We start from the raw sequence: 23,064 nt of genomic DNA, 5'->3' as shown, positions 1-23,064 counted from the left end.
CTCTCCGTGCAAAACCAGGGGGTCACTTAGGGATGGGGAGCAGTGGGATGCAGGGTCGTACTCAGAGCACAAGCCTGGTGTGGGACTTTTGCAGCTCCCTCCCCATCTCCACTCCCTGAACTCTTCCCTCTGCACTCTCTGTTTCTGATGGTGTTTTTGCATGATCTGTTTGTGCTCAGGGAGCAGCGGCGCAAGCTGGCTGCATTTGTGGGGTTTGTGGGGGGACCTGCAATGGCCTGCAGACCCATGGATATCTGTGTTCCCTGCTGGACTGCACAACCAGGAGGATGCCTGATGACCTCCTGCTCACCAGGTGTGTAGATGCAGACCCCAACTTAGGGCAGAGCCCTGCAGAGAGGTTTGAGGGGCTTCCATGGGGGAGCACGCTGCTTGCTGTCTTTCCTCCTGAGATGCACATTGCAGGAGCAGGGCTGTCTGAGCTCACCAGCACACCCATCCTGAGCTGTCCCTGCCAGTCTGGAGGCATTGCCCTGCCTCCTAGCAGCCCAGGCTGCGTCTGAGCCCCATTGTTTCCTCTATACCAGACTAACACCCTTCACAGCAGTGTGGGAAAGACAAGTCTGGAAGAAATCCAAGCCACTGGCAGATGGGGATAAGTGGTGGCACTTCGGGTCTCCCTTCCTGCCCCATCTCTTGCCAGCCTCAGCACTGTGGATAGGGCACAGTTCTGAGCCATAACCCTCTGGCATTTTAGCACCAGTGTCCCCGCAGTGCCCGGTGTCCCAGCATTGCTGGCTTCTCCCACACGATGGAGCAAAGTGCTCAGCATCTCACATGCTTGCAGCCCTGCTGAGGGCTCCGGCACGTTTCTGCTCTTTGGGGTTACCCCAAAACACAGTACGTGGCTCCATGTCACAAGGGCTTAGCAAGGAAGGACAGACATGAGCATTTGGGTCTCCAGACTGCTTTATTGGGTGGGGGGCAGATCTGGGGGGGCACGTGCAGGGGTGGCACACTGGGTTCCAGTCGCTTGTCCCAAAGGGACAGTTTGGTCACTGCATGGCTCCCACCCAGCCCTGCGCAGCAGGGCCTCGCCAGCCCTGTGTGCCCCCAGCACCCCCAGTGCCCCCCAGGTGTGAAGCAGCTGCAGATGGTAGCGGTCTCAGGGGGTGTCCAAAAAGAACCCCCAGAGTGCCAGCACTGGGGCCAAAGCAGGCTCTGTGTCCTGCCTAAAGGCTAAAGCAGCACAGGGAGGGCTGGGCTGGGGAGGACAAAAGCATCGTGGTGCCATAAATAATCCTGCTGCCCCTGTCCCCATGGGGTGCAGCAGGGAGTGGAGCAGTGCCGCCGTCCTAAAACCAGCTCACTTGGTTGGATTTGAGTCCTGTGAAGCACATGTTGTTAGAGCAGACCCCCCCATAGGTGGGTGGGCAGGCTGAGCACGGCCTCCCTATCTTGTACGGCGCTTCCCCGATCCAGTTGCCCCTGGGAAGAGAGGAGAGGAGAATGAGCATCACCCCTCGCACAGCACCAGGCACGGCCGGCTGCCCGCACCCACTTACTTGATGGCGTAGTTGCAGACGAGCAGGACGGCGCGGCGCCACGTGCTGCCCCAAACATGCATGTTGCTGCAGGCCTGCAGGGCGCAGCCCAGCCTGTTGGAGGAGGCCCACACCATCTGTGTGCGACACAGCACCGTCAGCCCCGCTGGGTATGGGAGGCAAATTCAACCAGGCCCAAACCACCCAGGTGCGGTGCCATGCCCACCCCAGCGCTGCTCAAACACCCGCTTTTCGATGTCCCTTTTCTGTGCCTGCAGCGTGCTGTGATGCACTGCCTGAGTTAAAGGAGCAGCCGAGTCTGGGTCATGTCTCCAGTTCACCGAGTTGCATCCCCAGAGCTGTCCCTGAAGCACTGCCAGCCTGGACACAGGGAGGTGAAACCCCTCCCGAGGAGACCCGAAGGAGAAAGGCCCCTCCTAAAGCCGCTGGAAGCTGAGTTTCTCCCTACAAACATGCATTTTGCACATTCGTGGCCCAGACAGCCCCGGGCACAGCTGTGCTCCAGACACTCGGGCAAACACCAGAGGGGTCGGCCCGAGGCAGGGGGGCAGCGGGAGGCTTCCAGCTCTGGCTGGAGGTGCTGTGGGATGAAGGGGGGCATTCATGGGGCCGGGCAGTGCTAAAAAGCCACTCTGTGATGCAGGAGATGATTCATGGCCAGCCAAGGCGGGAAGGGGCTGTTTGTTTTTTTTTCTCTTCACGGCCTCTGAGGTGTTAGTGGGATAATGAGGAGAAACAGAGGGAAAAATGCTCTTGGACCAATGTGCCGGGATCGATCCAAAGGGAAGCAAGATCCCAGCCCTGAGTGTGTGCAGGGAGCAGAGCTGCAGCCCCAAGTGCCATGAGGTCCCCAGGGTGCGTTTGCCCTGGGGAATCCCATCCTCTTCCACAGGACTGCAGTGCAGATGCCCACCCACTCTAATCAGGGACTCAGACCCCCTGCTTAGCGGGGAGCTAGGGCTCTCACCTGAGTGTAGTGGCTGCAGACAGAGCCGCTGCACTTGGAGGGACAGCGGGGGTTGCACTCGCGGGGATGCGGGAAGGAGTAGTGCTGCTGCTCGTGGTGCCACGACCTCACCATGTCCACCACGGAGCGGTACCTGCCATGGGAAGGCTGTGGTGTCACCAGGCATCCCATTGCATGAACACTGTGCCCGAGTCTAAAAGCTGAACTTGGGGGGACCCGGCTCCCCTCTCTTACCTGCCCGAGTGGATGGAGAGGTTCTGCCCCACATATTTCATCAGCTGGGGGGGGCCGTGCTCCCACACGCACCGTGCAGCCCATGCCTCTGCCGCCCTGGCCAGCCGCTCATCCCACACCTGGCAGGGGAAAGGGGAAGGGCGGGGGAGGTTTGGCCTTCTGGGGGGAGGCAAGAGGAGAAATCCGCTCCTTGTGTTCAGAGGGACACCAAGGAGCCGCTCCTGTTCTGCTGCTGGGACAGCTGCTTCCTTCATGCATTATTTAAAGCTTCCTCACCCATCCTGAAGTACGTGGGGAATGAGCCTCAGCCATGCCCGGGAGAGTTATTTGGCAGGCAGGCATTTAGGATGCTCTGGGTGTCTGGCACAGAGCTTGCAGGCAGGAATGCCTCTCTGTGGCTGCTGGTTGTTATTTTTGTTTTGCTTTGTTTTTAATGAGATGCTACAAGGAAAGATTCACAGGGATGTGTCCTGCTCATATCTCTCAAAAGGTCTGGATGTTAAGCTGTGGGCAGCAAATCCTTAAGGCACAGAATGGTTTTGCCCCAGCAGCACAGTGAGGAGATGAAGGAGGACAAGCTGATGGTGGAGGTGTCTCTTTCTGGAATAGGATGCTGGTGACCCTGACACTGGAGTGTATGTGTCCCTGGACCAGCAGCTGTGCCAGCTCTGTAGGCCAGGGGCACCTGAAGCACATCCCGGAGGCATGGAAGCTCCAGGAGATCTCAGGAACTCCCGGCCCCTCACGGCCCATACTAGAGGAAGGGTGGGCATGCTGGGGTGCTTCAGGCTGCAAGGAGCTGGTCCAGACCCACCCACGTGCCCGAGGGCACTGCAGTGATGCCAGCAGCTTTGCTCTCTGCTGCAGGGCCTCCCAGGACACCTGCAGACACGAGTGAGGCCAGTAGCTCCCTGCACTGCTGGGACAGTGGAAAAACCCCACTTCTAAACCTGGGGCAGGGAGATAAGGGACCCACATCTGCCCCAGCTTTAACATGGCATGCAGCGGTCACACCCAGCGTCCACTGCCACCTCTCCCCTGGGGGAAAGCTCTGGGCATGCAGTGCTCTGCCCCACACCTGCAGTGCATAATATCTCCAGGACAGGCACTGAGCCTCAGCACAACGGCACAGGCGATGCACACTCACCATGTACTCCATGTTGGCAGCGGGGGGGGACACCTGTGCCCGCACCTGGTTGTGGTAGTCCAGAATGGCATTCATGTCACGGGGGGACAGGTACCGGCGGCGGCGGCTCCGGGGCATCCCTGCACCTGCAGCTGGACCCGTCCTTGTGCTGCTAGGAGGGGACAGGAGCTCAGTGGCATTGGGCAGCACCAAGGAGCTGGACTCATGGGCCAGCCAGCAGAGCATGCTGGTGAAGCAGAGGTGCAAGTGCAGCAGTGGCATTGCAGAGTGGATCTCCCGTCCCTTCTCCTGGAGCGTGGCGCTGGAAGAGAAAACATGACCTGCACCGCTTCGCTTTGCATCGCTCATGCAAGTCCCATTGCTCCAAATAAGAACTGATAGAACTGTAGAATATTCCAGGTTGGAAGGGACCCAGAAGGATCATCAAGCCCAACTCCTATAGCTTCCTTTGTCCTTTTCAAAATAAGTGTTTTAAATGAAGCTCTGATAACCTGCAGCTCCCGTTGGCTTGGCACAGTAACACTGTGAGCAGCAGGGAGATGTCTGCGGAGTTCCTTCCCTTGTTTCTTTTAAGAGACATCAGTGCAGGATCTGTCCCAGTTTTCATCTATCCCACCTACCTGCCACACAGGGCTCCCGAGGGGCACAGTGAGAGCCTGTCCTGTCCCCCGCAACATTTGGATGGTGAGAAAACCCCCAGAACAAAACGGACAGCACAGATACAAAAAAAAACAGCAGCAACAACAACGACAAAACACTTAGCAAGTTTTAAAACAGAAAGAAATCCTACTGAGTCCCTCTCTTGGGGGAAAGAGAAATAAACCACCACAAAACCAGGATAAAAAATAAAAAGGGAAACGCTGGAATCTCCTCATCCTTCAGCCACCGCATCCCCGAGCGCTCCCGCTCTCACCCCGCATACCTGAAGCAATGAGCCGAGCGCAGCCGAGCCCGGCACCGCGAGGGGCCAACCTTTGCAAACAACCTGCACCGGACACGTGTGCCAGAGATTTAACCCAGGCGAGGCGGGCAGCCCACGGCAGCGTGACGCAGAAACTGCATCCTAACTCGTCCCCCCGGGAACGTTGCTGAGGTTTGGGGAGAGCTCTGCCGGGCGGTTTATAGCCGGCTCTCAGTGCACGCCTCTTGCACACGCAGCCGCTGCTGAGCCCCACGCGCTGCTGGAGGGAGAAGCCAGCACAGCTCTGCGCGGTGCTCCGGCAGGCAGGAAAGCTGCTTGTTTCAGTGGTGTTTGTTGTCGTTGTTGTTTGTTACGAGATATCTACAAGGAAAGATTTCCTGCGATGTGCCCCCTCGTTCCCAGCCCCCATTGGGTCTGGATGGGGAGCGATGGACAGGAAACCCCGCAGGCACAGAGGGGTTCTGCCCCGGCAGAGCAATGAGGGGACCAGGGGGGACCCTGGTGTTGTGCAAGCTGATGGCAGAAGTGTGCCTTCCTGGGGTGGGATGCTGCTCACCCTGTCACTGCGGTGCGTGTGTCCCTGCTGGCAGCTGTCCTGCACGGACCATCCTGCAGCAGCAGGTGTGTTTTCCTATAGCATCCTGAGCATTGTTCCCAAAGGCTGACAGAGTGATCACTGGCTGCCAAAGTGACTCCTCACCCCAGTGCTGGGTGGAAGTGACCCTGAGGCTGCTGCAGCCACTGGCGGCACTGAGACCACTGTGTACTGGGGGGAAGCTGCTGCTCAGGCAGGAGAAATGGGTAAGAAAAAGGTGCTTGCAGGGACCATAGTTTGGTGGCTGCTGTGCTTGTTCACAGCAACACCGGATCCCTGCAATGGGGGATGCTTCTAAGCCTTCCCAACACAGATGCACACTGCCCATAACCACAGTGGCAGAGCAGGAAGGCAAGAAGCCTGGCACAGGCTGAGCATCCCCAGCAACCACACTGTGACCCTAGGGACACGGGGGCTCGAGGAGCACCACAGCCACATGTGGAGTGGGAATAGCACCCCAGTGCAGAGGTGTGCATACCAGTGCAGCCTCCCCTTGCTCTGGGACTCTGCTGGAATATTTTCCTGCGCACAATTTTGCCCGTGCTCAAGCTTTTGTGGAATTTGCTCTCCTGTAGGGTGATATGTGCTGGAGGGATGTTCCAACCTGCACCCTGTGGAGCCAACCTCTGCATCTGACAGCAGCCAGCCTAAGAAGGGCATCAGGACTGCTTTATGGGGCGGCTTTCACAGTGATTTATTACTTTACAAAAGACAGAGCCCTGCATAGTGAATGCTCATCCAGTGCCATGGGCTGCAAAGCTGTGCATTTGAGGAAACAGCTCTTGTTTCCCTGATTTGATGTGCATTGGTGCGATGGCCTGGGGAGGTGGACCTGCTGTGCTCCTGCTGTTGTGCAGGAGCTCAACTGCAAGCAGCCCTGCTTGGGGACAACAGGGGGTTTGCCCTGAGAGCAGAGAGAAAGTGCTGCTTAATCAGCACTCTGCGAGACAATCCGAATTCCAGGAACTGGAGGGGTTTGTGTCCCTGCCAGGCGTAATATCCTGCAGCCCAGACTGGCCTGGCTGCCAAAGCACACGGCATCTGTGGAGAGCAGTGTGCGGGGAGCCAAGAAGCACACGCATTCAGCTGGAGGCAGCAGCAGTGCCGGCGAACTCGTTTTAATGTGCATCAAGGGAAAGAAAAGAGATAAATCACTGGGTTTGCTGTCTCGGCAAGGATGCGCACCGGCGATTTTAGGGCTGATGTGCATAGCAGGGCTCCTCAGGCGTCCGTGTGTCCAAGGGCTGTGGCTGTGGGAATCCTCCAGCAGCCACATGTAAAGGTAGCAGTGGGGCCATCTTCATGCAGGACGGAGGGGGGTGAGGCTGAGGCTGAGACCTGCCTGGCACCCCTGGGCTAAGAGAAGGACAATGCAGGGAAGTGGTTCTGCTCTTCACCAGGTGCAGCAAAGCAAGGCTGCCCTGGTGCTGACCGTGGCAGGACAGGAAGGAGGATTTTGACAGCTTTGTGCATTGTCAGAGCCATGCACTGGTCAAACACATCAGTAGCCAGCTTCTTCATCCTGAATCGTGAAAGGGGGTTTTCCTTCTGACTTAGAGGTCGGAATATTTGATATATTCATATTTTACATGATAAGAAAACCCAAGCTGACTTCTCACACTTTTATTTGCAAACTTTAGAAGGGAACACACAGCTAAACTGTCACCTAAGTGTTTTCTTCAGGACTGACATTTTAAAAATGACTCCTCCAAAGCATTCCTATTGTCATTTCCTCTGGCAGGGAGATGTCAGCATTCTGGTAATGCCCAGACCATGCTCCTCAGCTCCAGGCTTTCATGAAGCCAAGATTTCACACTGAATTGGTCAGTGTGCCCCCTACCCAAGACAGAGACAGATCCCAAAGCCTTAGGACTTCAAAACTGTCCTTATGGTTAATTAGGAGCATCCCCTTGGAATGTTGGGTCCTTTTGAACCGGGCTGAACCCTGAAGGAGAGATGCAGAAGGCAACAATCCACCTGTGGAGTGAATTCCCAGCTGCCCTTCATGGCCAGAACACAGGCACATCACACTGGGATGAGCTTCCCCCTGGCAGGTGAGGGAAAGGCTGTTCACGTAGTCTACCTGGACTTCAGCAAATTTTTGATACTGTCTCCCACAGCATTCTCCTGGGGAAGCTGGTAGCCCATGCCTGGCACAGATACATTCTTTGCTGGGTAGAAAACTGGCTGGAGGAATGAGCCCAGAGAGTGGTGGTGAATGGAGTTAAATCCAACAGGTGACTGGTCACCAGTGGTGTTCCCCAAGGAACCGGCCCTGTTTAATATCTCTATTGATGATCTGGGTGAGGGAATTGAGTGTACCTTCAGTAAAGAGGTGCAGATGGCACTGAGAGGGGGAAGCGTTGATCCACCTGAAGGCCCCACAGAGGGACCTGGGCAGGCTGCTCACCTGGCTGAGGCAATGGGATGAAGTTCAACAAGACCATGTGTTGGGTCCTGCGCTTTGGTCACAACAACCCCACACGTTGCTACAGCCTTGGGGCAGGGTGGCTGGAAAACTGTGTGGAAGAAATGGAGCTGGGGGTGTTGGTCGACGCTCGGCTGAACGTGAGCCAGCAGTGTGCCAGGGTGGCCAAGAAGACCAACAGCATCCCGGTGTGCATCAGAAAGAGCGCAGCCAGCAGGACGGGGAGGTGATCATCGCTGTGCTCAGCTCTGGTGGGGCCGCACCTCGAGTGCTGTGCTCAGCTGTGGGCCCTCACTGCCACGCAGACATCGGGGCCTGGAGCGCGTCCAGAGAGGGGCAACGGGGCTGTGAGGGGTCTGGGCACAGTGGGGACTTATGGGGAGCAGCTGAGGGAACTGGGATGGTTCAGTCTGGAGAAAAGGAGGCTCAGGGGAGACCTTATTGCTGTCTGCAGCTCCCTGAAGGAGGTTGTGTGAGGTGGGGGTTGGCCTCTGCTCCCAGGTAACAGCAACAGAAGGAGAGGTGATGGCTTTAAGTTGTGCCAGGGAAGGCTGAGGTTGGGAATTGGGAAAAACTTCTCAGGAAGAGTGGTGATGCAGTGGCACAGCTGCCCAGGGAGGTGGTGGAGTCAACATGACTGGAGGTGTCCCAGTGCCCTCCATCAAAGCGTACACCCTTAGGCTAACAGGATCTGAAGTGATCTCTTCCCTAAATAGGGAGGTTACAGAAACCACCTCTCCCAGTGTGCCTGGAGCCAAGGTCCCCCTATGCCACGAGGATGGAGCTGGGGAGCTCTGCCAGCCCCAGGGAATAATTGGGCCCTTTGAAAGGTGAGAAATGTTTCCGCAGGCTCTAGAAATAAATGTCTCTGAAGTTGAACACTGTGGACGGTAGTTTCTTGCAAAGGTGTAGTTTACTGTAACTGGGCTAAGTTTAGAAATCCACTCACCAGACCGTGTGGACGCTGCTCTCAGCACCACTCAAAAGATAGTTAATTTGCTGTGGATGCCATCAGTCTTGCAAACACAACAGGCGGTATTTCTGTGCAACGTTTCACAGTGCCTGTTGCCTGGTGTCTGCGTGCTCAGCTGTTGGGCTCAGTGGTAGGAAACACATCGGTCCTTTTGTGTAGCCACAATATTCAGCCTCTGTCCCATGATGCTGGTCAAGAGTCCTGGTGGGAGCTCCCCATCTCTTGCCAATATTGGACCTCCACAGCATGACCATTTTCTGCTGTTTTCCCCTCAGTATCTGGTGGCCATGCCACAGCACGGTGTGCATCCCCAGCCCACTGCCTGCAGCTGCTGCACCAATGCTGGGCATGGAAGCATGGGTTGAGCAGCAGCTCCTAGTGCCAGCAGTGCTGCTGTTGGGGGCTACAGCGACACAGCCCCCAAGGCCCACACCCGGTGAATTCAGGACACCCTGGCAGCCTCACTGTGTAATTTTCTTGCTTGGACAGGTGTATGCCACAGCTTGATTGAAGCCCCTGTGTACTCAGCTTGTGCAATTTTTTCTTTCCAAGACCAAAATTAAGATAGAAATGGAGCACCTGGCACTGGCTCACAGGCGCATTTCATGGGACTGCACAGGGAAATCTGTTCCTGTTGCTCCTCTGCTGTGTTGTCCCTGTGCCCTGGTGGCCCCTGCACCCACCGCCACTGCCCATACACTGAGACCAAGCTGCTACCAGGGCAGTGGGATCGCTGTGGTACCTGCCTGCTTCTGGCACTGAAGATGAACCCCCTCCCAGCTATTTTTGCTCACTTTTACTGTACCTGAGCACCTAGAGGCTCCCTGGCTTGTGCCAGCAGGATGGGTGCAGCATGACGGCCACCTGCTATTGCCAGCCCTCCACTCTCCCATAAAGATTGACTGTGAATCTTTGCCAAGAAATCTCCCTTTTCTCATGGGGCTTCCAAGCTTTCCCACGTCCAGATGGTTGGAGCTGAGCCATCAGATTTCTGCCTGCCTAGACAAGAGATTTCTCAGGTTCAACTGCAGAGGCGTAGATGTTCACAAGGACCATTTTGCTCAAAGCAGGACAATGGTTGGGAAAGCAGAAAATGAAGGAGGAAGTGATCCTTTCTGCTTTATTTCCTTAGTCCTCACTGCCTGACACTGCCATGTTGCCCTGCAAATACAGCTTGGGCAGCTTCTGCCCTGGCAGCTAGGGCTGTGATGGCAGTGATGGGGCAGCCCAGGCATCAGCCGCTCCTCCTCTCCCTTGGTCTTCAGTTTATTAACAAAACGTGCACACTGGGGGCTCGTGTGCGCTTGGCTGGCCAAAAAGCAACCTCCTGCTTTTTGGATTGCTGTCTAATAACCCAAGGCTGAGCCAAGCCCATATGTGAGGTATACAGGAATGGAAATCAGAGCTCTCATCCAAAGCATTTGTGGGGAGATGCAGAGACAGGAGCTCTAAGTGACAAGAGCTTTAACTAAACACATCCAAAGTGGGAAGGATGCATTCCATGTCTCTCCAAGCATGGATCTGTCCTCCTTGGGGTCTCTATCCTCCGATCAGGGGACGTGTGGACATGGAAATCCCAGAAAACCCCAGTACTGAGGATAAATACCTCGCATGGGATGCCCTGGGCATTGGCAGCTGCGTTGAGCCCCCACTCCCAGTATCAGGCTTTGAAGTACAAAAGGCTGCACATGGGCAGATTCCTGCAGTTCATCAGCTGCTCTGGGTGTCATTCAGGCTGTGGAACAAAGGTCTGTGGCTTATGCCAATGCACCCATGCTGTGTGGCCTTGTTTGTGACAGGAGCCAGGGAGGCTGCTGGGTCCTGGACTCTATGCGACTTTGTCCTCCTTCTTGAACAAAACCACATGCAAGTGACCATGGCACAGCCAGCTCTGCTGCTAAAGTGGTACTGCTGAGCTGGCTCCTTGTCATATAAGGCACAGAGCTCAGAGCCAAGCGTGTCCTCATGAAGGAGTTTGTGCTTCTCTCCAACCTGGGACAAATACAAGGGTGGCAGTGCAGCTGGGAATGAAGCCAAGGTAAAGCACCCTGGGGCTCCCACCTTGTCTCCATTACAGTCCCAGAGCTTCTTCTTCTGTTTGCCTACAGCCTCTGCTTGTCTCCAGCTTGTCTTCATGTGACTAAAGGACGGAAGTGTGGCATTGCCCCAGGTCTGTAGCAGAGCACGGGGCTCAGTCACCAGTAGCTGGGTTTGGGCTGCAGGAAGGAGCCTCACTGCACACCTCTGCAGCTTTATTATCTGCCACTCCTCTCATTTTTGTTTTCCCTTTCTCTTTGTTCTTATTTAAGCTGGCATTTTAATGCTGTACTGATCAGAGAGGGGAAGCTTGGGAGCATCTGTGGGGTGCTCACAGCAGAGCCCTGTTTCCAAACCAGACACCTCAAGACATCAGAAAGTAGAGTGTTACCAATTCAATCAAGTTTTATATGATTTTCTGTCTTATGACACCGAGGGCTTGCAGAGCCCACCACCCAAACTTGCAGTGACAGGTGGGAAACATGATGTGCTCTCAGCCTCTGTGAAGAGCAGCTGATGCTAATCAGGAGTAACCAGGCTAAGAGGCTACAAACAGCACCATCAGCACTAGGAGCAGGGCTGCTCTTCTCTGCTGTATGTGCAAGGACAGGACCTCTCTCTGCCCCATCCAGCAGCTGAAGGAGATGTCTGTGTGGATTTAGTGTGTGCAGAGGGCAAAGCCTCTTGGCCGTGGTGCTTTGTGTCTGTCCGCCTCCTGAAGTGGCTCAGCAAACCACCGAGGCTCCGTGCCCGCTGGCTGCTCTGGCCATCCCACACAGATGACTGTTGAGGTGACGAGGAACCTTAATTGCCTCTGACAAATATTTACCTGTTTTCCTAAGTTTACAGAAACCTCGTTCCAGCCACAGCTTTGAAGCAGAACTCAAAGCCGCAGTGATGTTGGTGTCCCTGGGGATGGGCATAAGGGAATGCTGCTCCAGGACAGGACCCACGCTGCTCATGGCACCGGCGCGGTGCCAGCTCCTCTGCCTGGGTCCTGCTTCCTTCTCAGCACCAAGGTAAGAATGGTTACGCCAGTTCTTTGGAACCTGTGTTAAAGGAATGGCCCGTGGAGGTGTTTTTAAAGCAGGATGCACTTCTTGTGTGTTTATTCCTAGTTCTGAATTGTGTCAATAGAGATTGGGTTGAGTTGCACTTCTGTGCTGGGTTCATGTTTAAGAAGTGTAGCTTCTTTGAACTGTACAAACAAACACTTCTGCAAAGAATCCTACTGCTTTAAGGGAAGCTGGTAAATGCTTGGATTTAAAGTACCAGGATTTGGCTCTAATCTTATTCTTTACAGATATTAAAGCTAGGAGGAAAAACATGCTGGAAAGCTGTTTATTCTGGGACCCACCAGCTGCCTCCCTGCATGCAGGAGACGTCTCTCAGTGGGACTGAGCACCTTCCACACCTTCACCCCACCCTGGTGAAGAGCAGACTGGGCCCCAGTGTTCTGGGAGGCGCTCTGTGTTTGGTGGACTGGGATGGGCGCCTTCAGTGAGAGCAGCCAGTTTCTGTCACTTGTATCAGGAAACTGGGCAGAGCGAGTCAGCGATTGCTCTGCTGACATCTCGTGCCTGATAGTAGGATGCCACCACTGCAGCATTAGGGAAGCTGCAAGGATCACGCCAACCACCGCAAGGCTGAGCTGCACACCACAGACAGGCAAGCACTTGAAAGCATCCAGCCATTCCCATCCAGCAGATGCTGAAGGGAAGAGCCGTGTTTGGGAAAGCCAGTGGGAAATCAGAACTTGGAGTCTGGATGCTGGTATGGCTCTGGCTTCTCCAGCAGGCAAGTGCATTCTGTGTGATGTCAGCACTGTCCCAACCCCAAGGCTTACTCAGTGCTTCGTGCTAATGCTTCCTGTCCTTCTGCTCGCCTGTCTTCTGGACAGCATCTGTGGCTGCTTGTCGCACAAACCCTGCAGCTTTGGGGCAAATTCAATTCTCCTTCTGATGAAGGCTGGGATGTGGGACAGCCCACTGTGGAAGAGCACGAATGAGATGAGTGGGTGCAGTTTGCTTAGCATAGGGAATAGGTAAGGAACCAAACAAATAATTTGCTGTATGTATACATATTAACGTAAACAACTGAGATTATGACAATCCTCAGTTCACTGGCTTGTCAACATACACTTTGATGATTGTTTTGTAATTAGTATCTTTATCTACAGGACACTACTGTAGGGATTATTTTCAGGGTGAATTGAAATTTTCAGGGCACGTTTCCAGCTGACACTTATATAATTAACCAAACCAGTAAAGCACAGATTAAATATTATGTATGTATATTTTTTAGCTTTGCATTTAATATCTGTAATTATCTGTCTGACTAAAATAGCCACAGCTCATGTTATGTGGTTTGTTGTGCCAGTTATCCAGTCCAGAAAGTGGAACTGGGAGCTGTGGTCCCTGCAGTTAATCAACACAAAGTCAGGTCTAAATTTTACATCTGACTGTAAATATACGAGCTAAAAAAGCACTAGTGAAGTTTGAGAAGTTCACATTCGTGAATTTGAATAAGTATAGGCCATTTTCTTCCTGTGTTTGACCAGTTCCAGTAAACTGTAGCTTCTTCCTTTAAAAAAGCAATAATAAAATGCAGCTGGCCTTGCTCAAAGGGCCACCCTCAAAGGACTTCACGAAACATGTGAGTTTTCCATGATGTTTAATCTGTGATTGATAATTACAGAAAGCAAATACATGGAAACGATAAATAATGCTTCTCCCATGTGACAACCAGAAATATTCACCTGACTGGACAGGAGTTGCTTACCAGTAACTGTTTCTTTGAGTGCCATCCATCAGATGTGCAGGGATTAAAAAAAATAAAAATGCACAGCATCTACCACCAAAAGCTGACACAGAACAAATTAACTCGTGTGTGCAGGTGTCTGGGAGCAAAGATTTGCTTTGGCAAACGCAAAAGGCGAGCATCGTGTGCTGTGCAAAACGTGAGTGCAGCCTGGGTCAAGTGTCACCCCTGCACTACGAGGTCAGGTAAGATAAGAATGACAAGGAGCACTTTCTGCACGAATGCACGTATAGTTAATCACACACACAGTTCAGGTGCAATCTCATCTCCATTTTGTCTATGAAGGGGCTGCTGAATTCTCACTGCAGAAAGAATACTTCATGCCTTTGTCAGCTCTGCTTATTTTTAGCTCTTCAGACGGTTGTTGTCCCTTTCTATAACATCTCTGAAAGAAATTCAGGAAGCAGGAAAACATATCTGCTTCCATTTCCTACACAGGATATGGAAATATAGAGGTTAAGGAACTTGCTGTGGCTGTGGAGGGGGGTTGTCAGAGCCACAAATTAAAACCAGATTCTCTGAATCCTTGCTCGGGCCATGGTCACCAGACCATTCTCTTCCATAAATTCAAACCTGTCATTAGTCTGCTCTGTTGAAATCTGTCTGTGCAGAGAAAGAAATATAAATATTTCTAGCAGTAGGTATTAATTTGTAGCACTAGTCGAGTTTGTGCCACTGAAAACTGAATTGGTTCTTTATTACACTTTGCCCCGTATCCCCAAATATTTTGATCTTTGGATATAACCACCAACTATGCTGAAAATTCCCTTCAGCTAAGATCATTCCCTTTCTATTCATCTGAACAGAGTTTGAAGGGACCTGTGGAAGCTTTAATGCTGGGTCTGGAGGTAGTGAAGTCTGTATGGAAATTACCTGGGGCTGATTTCCATAATTTTTTCCAAAATGTCTGGGGTTTCAAGACTGGGGAAGACCTTTCCCATTTATTTGAGCAGCCACACAGGTTGTGAATTAGCATTTTCTCTCTTCTGTTTCTTGATTCAACTTTTCCTTAATTTAGCTTTTCTGCAGTAAATAATGCAGCACCTGCTCACAGGTGAGAAGCCCTTGGTTCTGTAGAACAGTGATGAGATGCTCTCATATGAAGAGCATCCCTTGCCACCAGAGGCAGGCAGGATCCAGGTCATTATGATGGGAAGGCTGCTGCAGCTCTGTGCTGGCTGTCTTTCAAAGGCATCACTGACACACAAGAGAACAAAGCATACTTTAAGCTGACAGTGAATAGAGGAGGCTGAAGAGTTCAAAGCACTGGAGTTGAAGGATGGTGTCTCAGCGAAGGGCCAAAACTATCTTCAACTTCAAGCTTAATCTTCTATTAGGCAAAGAAAATACAGCACAAATTATGCTTATGTAGCAGCTCTCATGCAAACATCCCAGCACACTTAACAATCAAATTCAAACACAATCAATCATGGAGATGTGAGCAGCGTTCACCAAGGAAAACAGAGCAGGCAAGGCTTGGAAAGAATGAGTGGCACAGCCACTGAAAGCACATGGCTTCCAAATGGTTTGCATTTGTGTGAGCACAAAGTGGTGTTGAGATGGAGGCAGAAAGCACCGTGCTGTAGGTATTGCTCTGACACAGCAGGGCAGGCTGGAAAGAGAGGTCTCCTGGGTCCAAATGAGGGATTGCTAGCAGGGTAACTCAGCCCCAAGGGTGTGAGCGCTGGCAGTGTGCTCTGAGGGGCTCTTTGCTAAAGAGTTGCTGCCACAGAAAGGTGCCTACAGGTCCTATTTATCAAATTCAAGAGACTTCAACTGATTGAGCTGTTTTTTGAGAAGTTTGTTCAGTCTTTTTGGTATTTCTCCACATCAAACTGCCAAACCTGTAACAGTTTATTGCTCGGTGTTGAACAGCTCAGTTGGAAGCACTAGGACACTTGTGACAGCTGAAGCTCCCACTGGGCTTTATCAAATGGCTGGAAGACTAAACCCCATTAATTTGCTCCATGGTTGGCTTGAAGGCGTAATTAACTTCTCAGTAACAATCTTGCCTTCTTGTAACATGCAAACCCAATGTGAGAAGGAAATGCTTGTGAATGGGGCCTCATGCATGTATCTGTGAGGCCGTGTGTGACATACTGAGATCCAGTTACTCAGCATCTAGGTGACAGCAGATGGCAATGCTATAGCAAGAGTCTGAGGAAAACATCACTGACTTGCAGGAAGGTCTGAATTTCTCCAAATCTTATTTTAAGTGCTTGAATTAGGCATATATGTGCCTTAGGCTCCTGGCAAGAGCTGCTATAGGTTACAATCTCTTTCCACTGACGGCTTACTGAGGTTAGGGTGTGTTTCCAGATGAGAGTTCTCAACTCTGCAGAAGGTACCCATGCTGTACTCTTGCATCAGCAAGAAAGATTTGCTTGCAGTCAAGTAAATTGATGGTTAACAGAATTGCTGGAATTGAATTTTTTTAAGTAATAAATTGTTTAAACTAGTAAGAGAACAGTTTTGTGTTCTTGCTCTGATTAATACTGAAACACTGGATAAATCATGGAACTTTATGACCAGGAAAGATTCCTTCCCAGAGTTTCCACAGCTCAGGAGTGAAGATGTTCTTCCAAGGCATTTTGAAATTCACTTCAAACCTCTGCTCAGCTTGCTGTGATGTCTATGTTGCATGTCCAAGTAAGCCCTAAGCTTTGGGTGACTGGGCATGCAGTCACCATGCTTATCAACCACCCTAAAGCAGAATGTAATTTTTCAGTGAAAACAAAATTGTTTGGAGCCTTGGTTCAAATTAAACTTCTTGTTCAACTAGAAAATAACAACAGCAATAGCAAAAAAACCCACCATTTAATCTTCACTGAATGGGCTGGAAGTCTTCAGCTTGAGTCTGGCATTTGGTAAGCTTAAGGAAAAGAAGGAAGAGAAGTACAGCCAGATCTGCTGTACCTAAACAACTCCATTTAGTGTTTTTATACCTGACACAGATTGACATGTTGTCTGTGAGGACTCTTTGGGAACCTTCTACAATCCATCTAGAATAAATCCTCTTCCCTGGTTATGTGTAAAAGCATTTTCTACAGTTTTAAAATGCCTAAATCCTACTTCTCTGTGTAGGGAGCTACAAATTGGCTCCTCAAAAGGACTGGTGCATGTGGCAGCAAATACATGGCATGAAACTACAGATTCACTCTAAATCTGCAGGACACCTGGAACCCAGTTGAGCTTTGCTCACTGCATTTGCTGGAATACATGATTTATAGAGATAATCCTCAGACATTTCAAGCTGAGCCGAAGACAGACAAATTTCCAGCCCATGCCATCAATTCCCTTCATCTGGAACAGGTGCCAAGCTTACAAAATCTTCCTGCAATGTGGTAGACACCACGGTATGCTTCATTAGCAACCAACCAAGCAACTTGCCATCTCCAGCTCACAGGCATTGAAAACAATCTGGAGATCAGAGACTCAAACCTGGGAAGCAAAGAAGGAAAAGTTTCAAAGGCAGCTGGACTCCCCCAGGAGGGGATTTAGGCAGACAATGCTGGACAATGTAAAACCTGCTCTCACACCCTGTTATACTCACTCATTTGAGTGAACGCAGCTGCCTGTCATCTCTAATTCAGGGTACAATGCTGTGGCTAGAAGTGTTAGGCATGGTCATGGCAGTCCTATTAAAAACAGCATATAATAAATCACCAAATGCCATTTACCCTGGATAACTCCCTTAGCTGAAGCTATCCATACATACTAAAGTTGCTTGTGCATCAGTCGACTCTGATGTATCCTTTTGCTCTTTCAGCCCAGATGCTGTCATAGATTTGCTGACGATGACTGAAAAAAAAAAAAAAAAAAAAAAAAAAGCAAAAACACAGAACTTTCAAATGCTCTCTGGCAAGAAATACTTTCCAATCCTGTCTCAGATGGGGTCTGGTTTCCCGCCCCCCCAGAACATTTTTACTACTGAGATCATTCAGATGAACAAAGGGGCCTTGTTCATTTAGCAATTTCTCTCCTGATTGTTTATTTTTCGTATTTTAAGTTGAAATGACAGCAGCAGCAGTTCAACAAAGTAAGTCTCAGACACTGTAATGACAGCAGAACTGCCTGGGCACCACTGCTCTCAGCTGCAAACACGGGTGGCAGAGAAGTAAGAGCTCCAGGAATACCTTCTCTGTGTGTTTTAAGGCCCAGAAGAAGGTTCAGAAGCGGAGCAGTGGGGGCAGCCTGCCTCCTGCATGGTGTGAAGTTGTGAGGCTCCGCAAGGCTGCTGTGCTCAGCTGTGGGCCCTCACTGCCACGCAGACATCGGGGCCTGGAGCGCGTCCAGAGAGGGGCAACGGGGCTGTGAGGGGTCTGAGCACAGTGGGGACTTACGGGGAGCAGCTGAGGGAACTGGGATGGTTCAGTCTGGAGAAAAGGAGGCTCAGGGGAGACCTTATTGCTGTCTGCAGCTCCCTGAAGGAGGTTGTGTGAGGTGGGGGTCGGCCTCTGCTCCCAGGTAACAGCGATAGAAGGAGAGGTGATGGCTTTAAGGTGTGCAAGGCGAGGTTCAGATTGGAGATAAGGAAGAATTTGTTCTCAGAAAGAGAGGTGATGCAGTGGCACAGGCTGCGCAGGGAGGCCTCGAATTACGGCACAGCGCAGCTCTCCCGCTGCACTCCGTGACCTCGCAGCTCTCTTCTAACCTCAAAGACTCCGAGCTCCCGCGCCCCCTCAACGCTTTAAAGCGGCGGTCCGACAGGGGGCGCCCGCATGCACGCATCCGCCCCGCGCATGCGCACAGCCGCTGTTTCCGGCTCCCTCAGGCTCAGGGCCCGGCGGGCGCCGCGCGGGGGCGCTCGGGCGGCAGGCGGAGCTCCGCGTGACGCGTACGGCGGCCGGGAGGAGCCGGGAGGAGCGGCGGGACGGGAGGAGGAGCGGCGGCCGCGATGGAGCGCTTGGAGCGGTGCGCTCGCTGCCTGCGGGCCCGGCTGGTGACCGCGGCAATGCGCCGCCGGCTGCCTTGGTTGCTGCTCGGCCTCGTCTTCCTCGGGTCCGCCCTCAAGGACGCCGATCTGGTGCTGGAGACGCCCATGCAGAACAAACGCAACGCGCTCAACGTGTGAGCGGGGCCGGGGCTGTGCGGGCGGGCACTGTCCGGGCGGGGAGCCTGGGTCTGTGCTCGTGGGTGGGCCGGGAAGGGGGGGGGGGGCAACGCATAACCTGGCTCCTCCTGGGATGTGGATGAACTGATGGTTACCGAGATGGTCCAGAGGGAAGCGAAGAGACAGGGCGCGTTGTGGCTTCCCGTAAGGGCAGCGCGGTACCGCTGTGCGCTATGTGGGCTGTGCCACGCAGCGCCTGTTCGCGGCTCCGAGCGCCTGGCACCGCGCTCAGCGGGCACAGCAGCACGTAACGCTGCCGACCGTCTCCTTCGTGGCTGTCTTTGTGCTGCTTTGGTTTGAATTTGTCGCTCGGTGACGTCTGGCAGTCTCTGGGTGTGATTGGAAAGAACAGTTGGAGGAACATGGATTGAGTGGGATAGATGGTATGATAAAACACGTTGCAGAGTCATTTGCCTTTTAGTAGGGGACGTTTGTCAGCACTGATGGGTTCTGAAGCAGTTTCCCCCCAGATGTCTTGCTGGTTTGCTGGTTGCTAGCCCTGTTAGCAGCCTTTTTGGCTTTTGAATTTCTCAGCCAAACAAGAACTTAATTTTCTGTTGCTATTCCGTGTTGGCAGCTGTAATTGCTGCTGCCTTTTCTCTTGTAAAGTGGGGGTGGCACCCCCCACAGCTCTGGGCAAGGCCCTGGTGGCTTTTGTTGGGAGCCTAATGAAAATGCAGAGCTTTGTTAGTGCTCGTTAGATGCAGAGCTTGTAAGTGAAAAGTGTGTCTAACTTGGGCACAGACTGAGTTTATTTTTCAAGAAACAAGAAGGGTATGGAGGGGGGGGCTGCACAGTTCCTCTTTGTCTCCAGTTGGTAGGAAGCAGGCTGCGTTGGAAGGTGCTGCTGGGAGACAGAAGGTTGGAGGCTCTGGTCTCTTTGCTCATTTGTGTCTGCTGTGTTGTAAGATCTGAAAAGATTTCTCTTAGTTGGGCAATACTGGCAGAACTAATTAGGCAATGTCTTGCTAAATAGGATAGCTGCACATCATCAGCTTGTTTCCAACATTTTATAGACACCACAACAAAAATTGTCAAGGCAGGGAGTGCATTTTGAGGCATAGGAATTTGTGTGTGCCAAAGGAGGGCTGGAGAGACAGCGAAGGATGGATCCTACTGTGAAGTTATGCTACTTCATTGATTTTATGAGGTGATAATGGAGGAAAAGTGTCTTAAGCTGATTAGAGAAAAGAGTCATCCTTTTTCTGGGGTATCTTACTTAGTATGAAGAGGGTAAGGTTGTGAAAGGTTGTAAAGCAAAGTTTATTTAAGATGGAAGAGGAGGGGAAGACCAAGGGTCAGGGTGGCAAGCCGAGAAAATTTTATTTGCAGCTGCTCTTTGAGTAAGGCAAAGTTGACTGTGTTTGTAGGGTAAAGGCAATTGCAAGAACTGAATGTACTGTGAGTCAGCTGAGAGTCTAAATGAGGCTGTAAGTCTGAGGGAATGCTGCTTGGGGAACAGTTGAAGTACCTAGTGAAGGAGTTATTCAGGTCTGAGACCCAAGAGAAACAATGAGAAGAGGGTTAAGATTTTAGCTATGCTTGACTTTGAGGGCAGGAATCATAGGCCTAATTTAGACAGCTCTCAGTAGTGACCTTGAAAGGCTGCTAGTTGAAGCACTGCCGCGCACCCCCAGCTCCCTCCTGCAGGCGCCTATGAAATTTCACATGTGCATGTTTCTCTCTTGGCTTTTCTCTGGCAGGTATTTTGTCAAGGTGGCTTGGGCATGGACGTTCTGGCTTCTGCTGCCTTTCATCGGAGTCACCACCTACCTGTTTGCCAAGAGCAAGTTCCTCTACGGCTCCACAAAGAGCATTCTGGCAGCTCTGCGGCGTCTCAGCACGCTGCTGGTGGGCACTGCTGTCTGGTATGTGTGCACTGAACTCTTCGAGTACATCGAGAATCTCACCGGCACGTGCTCTACCTCGACTAAACTCAGTGAGCCTCACCAGCTCTATGCCACCAAGCAGGAGTGCCATCGGAACAACGGGGTCTGGGATGGTTTTGATATCTCGGGGCACTGCTTTCTGCTCTCATACTGCACTCTCATGATCGTGGAGGAGATGGCTGTGCTGGAAGGCTTGTCCATAGACCGCAACTCAAGACTGCGTGTTGTTATCAACAGCCTGTTTGTGTCCTTGTGTTTTCTCACCATGATCTGGGTGTTCATGTTTCTGTGCACTACTGTGTATTTCCACAATTTCAGTCAAAAACTTCTTGGTGCACTGATAGGTTTGGCAGCTTGGTATGCAACATACAGAGTTTGGTACTTGAAACCTTTTTCTCCCGGACTACCTCTCCCAAATGTACCTTTGAGTTCAAAGAAATACGGTTACAGCCGATAATTTTTTTAACTTTGGATTTTTCTTTCAGTGCCAGAGTAGTTCAGTACAGGCATGGTTACAGGCTTTCCACCATAAGGAACAAGGTAACGGGCTGGAGAAAACAGCCTTTACTAGCTGATGGCTGGGAGGTGATAATAAACTTTGTGCTCATGATGAAAAAGAAATTGGTAGTGGAAAAGGTCTGCTCTTGGCTGGGAGTTACTGACAAAGAAATACAAAGTTGGATTTGTTTCTTGCATTAATAAATAGAGGAACAGATCTTCCAAAACTGACAGAGGCCTTTGCGCTTTAAGACCTTAACTGACCTTAAGTTAATTCTCCCTCTTTCTGTCTACTTTTATCAAAATACCAGGGATGATCCAGATGTCTTTTTTTTTTTTTTTAATACTCCTACTTGTTCTTTCTTAGAGGAAGTCTCTCCTAATGACTGCTGCTAACTATTGCAGAAGACTTAACCAATGTTCATTTGGTAAAGCAGTGTGAAGCTCAGTTGCAAAATGCTAACATCTCATGTTATCAGGTATTAAATACACCTAACAAGGGTTTGGGGCAAGTTGGTGTATGCGTGTTCTGCAGCAAAGAGAATGAATCTGAGATACAACAGCTTAAGCAGTCTGTGACTTGAAAGTGATACCTGTCTTTGGAAAGGGAACTCTTCAATAACAAGTCTTACCTTCTCCTTGCACTGTAAATAACTGTAGTCACGTTTTGTAACATGCTGGACACAAAAAAATCCCAAGTCTATTGAGAAAGTTGGGTGGTTGGTTTTTTTTTGTTTTTTTTTTTTTAACCTTACACATTTAGCACCTTAAAACTATGAGTGCTTTCTGGTCTGTTTCTTCCAGAACAGCAAAATTCTGGTGTTATGAACATGTTAGCTTAACTTGCTCAGTAGCCTGCTTGGTATTGAATGAAACTTACTGTTCATCCTAAGAGCTGCAAAGCAGTTTGCTTGAAGCAGTATTTGTTTTGTTTATCAATGAATGTCAATAAGCTACTTAATTTTGATTGCACACATAGTTGTGGCTGCTTCTGATGCATCTGGAAACCCACTATAATTCATTGTATAATGAATGGGTATGAAGTTGGATGGGTTTGCTCATCATATCAAACGTTTAGCATAGTTTTTATCTTGCAAAGCTTTTTATTAGGTTTTATAAAGGTTTGCTCCTGTTGCAGTTGCACAAAACTTGTGTGATGGTTGCATTGTTGAAAGAGGCAGTTGAGGAGGTTTGTAGGCACAGCTGTAGTGTGAGAGGGGACAAACTGCAGCGTTTGGCTCCAAACTGATTGTTTTGTTGAACAGAATATGATGCAGTATAGTCAACCTTGGCACATTTTTGTTGTGGTTTTGTATTTTTTTTTACCATCTCTACAGTTCTTTTTCAGCAGATGAGTGGAAGTATTTGCAGTAGTTATAGCGACGTCAGTTCAGTGTTTGTGGCTTGCCTGTGGGGAAAGGTGAAATCCCTTGACTTCCCACTCTGCCCAGTGCCAAACCTGAGTTGTTTTGCAGCATTAGAAAGTGCAGATCACCATGCAGAAAAGCTTTTTCAGGAGTTGAAGTTCCTCCTTTTGTCTTTGCAGTCAATTGCCTTTAAGCTGACTTTTTGGGAAATTTGCACTGATGAACTCATACTGGGTTTAACTAAAAATATATTTGAACAATGCAGATTCATTTGCAGTCCTTCTTTTGATGTACTGTAAGCCTGCTCCCTCTTGAGTTAAGCTAGGCTGCAAGCCTCTTTCATCGTGAAAAAGGATTATATACCCAGAAGGTTTTCTGATTCATTTCATTAGATTTAAGTTTCTATTTTAGGTTATCTGTATGTAACTTTGCTTCACAGATGAGGCCTGCTACCAAAACATGCAGTTTATTTAAACCAACAGCCTTGCTGATGTTATCTTCAGTTCCACAGATGTTTTGTGCTATCACTGCATCCATGTTTCTCTGTGCTT

General features: G+C 50.8%; 2 protein-coding genes across 2 annotated transcripts; one reads left to right on the top strand and one right to left on the bottom strand.

Annotated features, from left to right (window-relative positions):
* Positions 1–1,313: 1,313 nt before the first annotated feature.
* On the bottom strand, positions 1,314–4,830 carry R3HDML (R3H domain containing like). Its single transcript, XM_042832464.1, has 6 exons — positions 4,794–4,830; positions 3,872–4,172; positions 2,725–2,843; positions 2,491–2,623; positions 1,524–1,639; positions 1,314–1,446 (listed from the first exon to the last, which is right to left on the bottom strand). Exons 2-6 carry the CDS (start codon positions 4,130–4,132, stop codon positions 1,314–1,316), a joined length of 762 nt encoding a protein of 253 aa, XP_042688398.1. The 5' UTR covers positions 4,133–4,172; positions 4,794–4,830.
* Positions 4,831–18,543: 13,713 nt separating this feature from the next.
* Positions 18,544–21,857, top strand: FITM2 (fat storage inducing transmembrane protein 2). The gene is made up of 2 exons (XM_042832322.1): positions 18,544–18,716; positions 20,463–21,857. The coding sequence occupies exons 1-2, from the start codon at positions 18,544–18,546 to the stop codon at positions 21,103–21,105; spliced, it is 816 nt and encodes a 271-aa protein (XP_042688256.1). The 3' UTR covers positions 21,106–21,857.
* The last annotated feature ends 1,207 nt before the right edge of the window (positions 21,858–23,064 follow it).

The sequence above is a fragment of the Centrocercus urophasianus genome, unplaced genomic scaffold (genome assembly GCF_019232065.1).
Source record: "Centrocercus urophasianus isolate 14NV4802_14NV808 unplaced genomic scaffold, USGS_Curo_1.0 seq_38, whole genome shotgun sequence".
In the NCBI taxonomy this organism is placed as follows: Eukaryota; Metazoa; Chordata; class Aves; order Galliformes; family Phasianidae; genus Centrocercus; species Centrocercus urophasianus.
The sequence above is the reverse complement of the archived record's forward strand: the minus strand, read 5'-3'. Positions and strand labels throughout refer to the sequence as shown.